The sequence below is a fragment of the Diplotaxodon limnothrissa genome, linkage group LG20 (genome assembly GCF_057381915.1).
Source record: "Diplotaxodon limnothrissa isolate DT_005_m linkage group LG20, D_limnothrissa_male_GT1.1, whole genome shotgun sequence".
Lineage (NCBI taxonomy): Eukaryota > Metazoa > Chordata > Actinopteri > Cichliformes > Cichlidae > Diplotaxodon > Diplotaxodon limnothrissa.
In genome coordinates this window covers 39454888-39459706 of record NC_140615.1, presented here as the reverse complement: position 1 = coordinate 39459706, position 4819 = coordinate 39454888, and the positions used below count along the sequence as shown (strand labels likewise).

The 4819-nt window shown below is 44.1% G+C and overlaps 1 protein-coding gene across 1 annotated transcript; it reads right to left on the bottom strand.

The window, feature by feature from the left end:
- Positions 1-433: 433 nt before the first annotated feature.
- On the bottom strand, positions 434-3970 carry sox18 (SRY-box transcription factor 18). Its single transcript, XM_085344058.1, has 2 exons — positions 3225-3970; positions 434-2532 (listed from the first exon to the last, which is right to left on the bottom strand). Exons 1-2 carry the CDS (start codon positions 3595-3597, stop codon positions 1214-1216), a joined length of 1692 nt encoding a protein of 563 aa, XP_085200184.1. The 5' UTR covers positions 3598-3970; the 3' UTR covers positions 434-1213.
- Positions 3971-4819: the final 849 nt, after the last annotated feature.

Here is a 4819-nt window from a genome sequence, read left to right as displayed (position 1 = left end):
AGAACATGATAGGAAGAGGAACAGAGGGTGTCAGGCAGGGACAGGGGAAAATATATGACAAGCAGATGCCCTATGATACATTACATTAACATTTTATAGTTCTTTTCATAGTTTAAATTAAAAAAAACCAACAACCCCAGATCAGACGCATGTAACAGAATAAATATATTTATCACACTTTCTGACGAACACAACGCTTTCTTGTTCTTATGCTTAGCTGGGCTAATTAACTCCAGCACTGAACACATGAATATTAGAATTATATCAATCAACTCATCAAACTCTCAGCAAGAAAATATAATTTCTTTTTTTCCTTTAAGAAAAATAAGATTCAGTAAAGAAGACAGAAAAAAACAAGACAAACAGTCACAAAAACATATTTCAAATTATGAGTATTTTTACTTCTATATATGAAACAAGACATCAAACCCAGTGCATAGAGAACATTTCATAGTTTCACTTTCTCCTTCACATCCTGTCAAGAAGCATAGCATCTTCAAAAGTATACAGTAAACATCTACATCAAACCAATGTTCCCAAAGTTCATGACTGTGCGACTGATCTCCAACATCTGTTTGTGTGAGGTTGCTTTGTATGAATAGAGCTGATTACTTGCAAAGGCCGTGAATACAATCATGACCTGTGATCAGAAATAGACAGTGCTAAAGTTTTAAACTAACCCCAGTTAAAGATATATCAGAGAAGCTAGTTAGAAAGAGTGTTCTTGGAATCAGCACACACCCATGTATGTCAGTAGAGTCTGACAGGGATGTTTCCCGACAGGGAACATACAACGGCCTGAAAAGTGAAACATTCTGATAGGTTAGACAGATATCTGACATGTTGGTGTTTGCCCCTAACTTTCCCAACAACACTAAGAAAAATACTGTAAATGAATCTTGGAAGTGTTTCACTGAGCTAATTTTTCATGTTCCCAATCAACAAAAAATATGACAGAAATTGTTGTGAAGCCCAACTGAGATTATTTTCCTGATTTCAAATGCTTTCTTTTCTACAACATACCAAGAACTAAAATAACTGAACATTGAACATGTGGTACTTAAAGGCATGTCAACACACATAAGGGTTCCTGAAACCTAAAGATTTGAAAGCTAGTGAAGGGCTCTTTGAAATGCTTTGAATAAAGTATGACCCAAATAGTTTTTCCAGTATACTTCCTTTGTATGTTGTCTCATCATACATTTCAGAGTATTTATCCAGTGATACAGGTGCTGTAATAGACAGCGCTGCTTGCATCAGACAGAGCAGATATAAGAGGGCTGCTTCCATCATCACACCCACCAACGCCACCCACCACACCACCAACATCCCTATTAACTGCACTACTAACAATACTATTATTGCTACTTCCAGCAATACTGCTACTACGGCCACCCACAACCTTGGACACACCACCACATTCCCCGCCCAATCCATAAGCCTCATCTCGATTTCTCCGAACATTTACATACTGGTCAAATTCATGCCTGTCCACTTCAGCCCAAAATTCAGCAGACGAAGCCCCCAGCTGGCCAGAGGAATCCAGATTTGAATTATCCAAATTCACAGAGGGAGGGAAAGTGGATGGAGGGGGAATGGATGAGGTTGAGCAGGAAGAAGTCGTTTCAGGAGGAGGTGAAAGCTGCCCCAGATGAGAAGAAGTGAAATGAGGAGCTTTAGGGGTGCCGTTTCCATATAGCTGACTGAAATAACCAACAGGAGCAGAGCTCAGTGGGGGCTGGTGGCATTTTATTGGCTCAGAGAGGCTGTTGCAGGGTTGGTGATATGAAACTGGGGAGGAAGGATCCGGCAGTGGTGGCGGGCACTTTACGGGACTTCTTAAAGTGACCTGGTGACCAGAAACATGCGTGAGATTTAGCTTGGAGCTGAGTGAAGTGACAGAGCTCATGCTCGACATCATATTTGATTCAGCAGAAGTCATTCTGGTGCTTAAAGTCATTCCTGAACCCTGGCCGTGTATGGAGCTGTGGTGGCTGTGGTTGTTGTAGTGGTGGGTGTAATGCTGATTATGATGGTGAAGGTGGTGTTGGTACCCACTCCAAACTCCCATCCCTCCCTCCTCCTGCATATGTTGGGGGAAAAACACAGATTCCCCAGCTCCATCTTCCAGAATGTCCAGTGGGGACATTTCTGGAGTGGGCAAGCCATAGCTTTCTAGCTCTGAGTGTCCTGAGGCCTGGAGGTCCCTGAAATGGCCCAGAGATGGAAGCAGGTGATGAGAGTGATGATGTGGAGGCTGGACACCTGGATGCCCGTAAGCAGAACCTCCAGTAACATTTTCTGCACCCAAAGGACTGACACCAGGTCCTAAACCCAAGCCTGGTGCCCCACCCTGGGCTAAGCTGTGCAGCAGAAGCCCGGGTTCTACACGTTTAAGCTTCTTGGTGGTTTTTTTGCGGCGAGGTCGGTACTTGTAGTTTGGGTGATCCTGGAGGTGTTGGACACGAAGACGCTCTGCTTCCTCTACGAATGGTCGCTTCTCTACAGCGCTCAGGGCCTTCCACGACTGACCTGCAAGAAGAGGAGTTAAATATTTTTAAAAATTTCAACCATATTTTGGTCTTCTTAGATGAGAGAAAGGGGGCATATAAGAACAGCACTGCTGTTCAAATTCATTTTGCAACTCACTGTCAAACAGATTACAATCAGTCTGATAGATCATTTTATTATTTACTGCTCGGCCTATAACATGTCAAAATACTCTACAGCACTGACAGCCTTGAGCAGCTCCATCTACAGCTACGTGTAGGCATTCAAAGAAGGACCTTAATGTCCTGTGACATGCATGAAGTGCTTTGACTCTCAGTTCGTCCTGTTTTTGGAGATGTGTCTTACACACTGATGGATGTCAAGAGCTACTTGGGAGGTTATTTTAACAGCATTTGAAGTAAACTCACAGTAAAGAGTTTAGAGGCAAACATGGCATGTGCAATGAGCCCAGATGCAGCAACATACATATTGGCTTGGTAATGTAGAGCTGAGGAATCAGACTTTTAATTTGTCCTGAACAGAAATGAGGCTATTTATGGTCTGTGTTTGATGATCTTTCTGGTGTGTCACACTGAAAACTGCTAAAATGAAAGTGGTCAGATATTTAAATTTCCAATACGACGACTCCTCACTTTGGTGCTTTTACTGAAATTGATGACTACAAAGATCAGATCTTTGGCTCTCCACTGAGTTGGTCTCTTTGTTTGTCTTACCGAGCATCTTGCTGAGCACAGCGTTGTGTAGGTCCGGGTTCTGCAGGGCCAGCCGCTTCCTCTCATCTTTAGCCCAGACCATGAAGGCATTCATTGGCCTGCGAATCCTCTGCTCAGCCCCTGCAGCTTTCCCATCACCCGCTGACATGCCTCCAGCCCGGTTCAGATCAGGACTCTGTCCCCCTGAACCGTGCGTCAAACACATCCTTGGTTCCCCTCTCCTCATATTCCCAGTTCTGTCTGGAGAACTGCAATCCTCAGAGAGCTTCTGTTCAAAACCCATTTCAGAAGCAGGACTCGGGGTCCTTGAAGTCCAGGGGCCCCCAAGAGACACCTGGCTGACTCTAGAAAGGCTAGGCTTGGTTAAATTCATCCCAGAAAAGGTTTAGTCCAGGTCAAATTCTGCAAATGTCTGTCTCAGTTTGTTGGTCTGCAAAGTTCTGGACAAAAACTGAAACTGAAAATACTTCAGCCGACAGAGGAGAGAAGCATCAGAGGAATTTGGTCTCAGAGCACAAATACCAAAGCAAAGCATCGAGATGTGAGAGGAGGGGGAGACAAGAATAGAAAACAAACCCGTTGTGGTGCAGGATTTCCCCTGAAAACGATCCGCAGTGACTCTGCTGCTTTCTTTGTCCACTCTAGGTTTTCTGTTTGCTTCTGCGGTTTGTCCACAGTTTGATTTCACTCTGTCACTCGGGCCCTCCGACACACCGTCTCCCTCGCTGTCTGCTCACTTTGAAAGTTTGGAAACCTGTGGCCAGATCTGACCGACCCATGCTGTGTATATATACCCCGCCCTGACCAATCGCATAAATACAGGCTTGAGGATTTAACCAATGACGAACCACCAGGCTGTTTGAGAGACAACACGGAGAGGGGAGGTCCAAACTTCCCCCCCCACCCTCCCTTCAATCTCTACAACTGCCACCCTTTCCTCCCACTGAACGCACACACGCACACACCCTGTCTGTCTGTACAGGGAGATGTAATCAGAGAGGTTCCATTGTTCTTCACTGAGAACTGAGAAGCTTCTTTGTCAAACACACACACAGAAGTAGTGAAACACAAATACCATAAATGAGATGACACATTTATAATTAAGTTTGCCAACAAAGGAGACAAAACATGATTACACACATTTAGTGTGTGTGTGTGTGTGTGTGTGTGTGTGTGTGTGTGTGTGTGTGTGTCTGTGTGTGTGTCTTTGAGGGCAGGACAGCGGCAAGGCAGCCAACCACAGTCCCAACCAGAACGATTAGTGGCTGAACTTAACAACAACTCACTGAGGAGGAGGAGGAGGAGGAAGGGGCTCAGGTCTAGGATGGGTCACTATGGAAGGGGGTCTAACATGAGGTTTTGTAACCCAGCAATCTGATGTCTTAGGGATGCAGCAACATTTCAAATCAGTGTGAACTTCAGGGTGTTAAAGTGCTCACTCAATAAAGACATTAATTACATCATTTATTTAGCTTCTCTGTTTTATTGAAAGGTTTTTAGCTTATAATACAAAGTGCTGTGAGGCAACTGCTGTTTAATTTATAACATTTTGAAAAGGCATTCAGCTGAAATTTTGAGAAAAAAGAATAGACTTT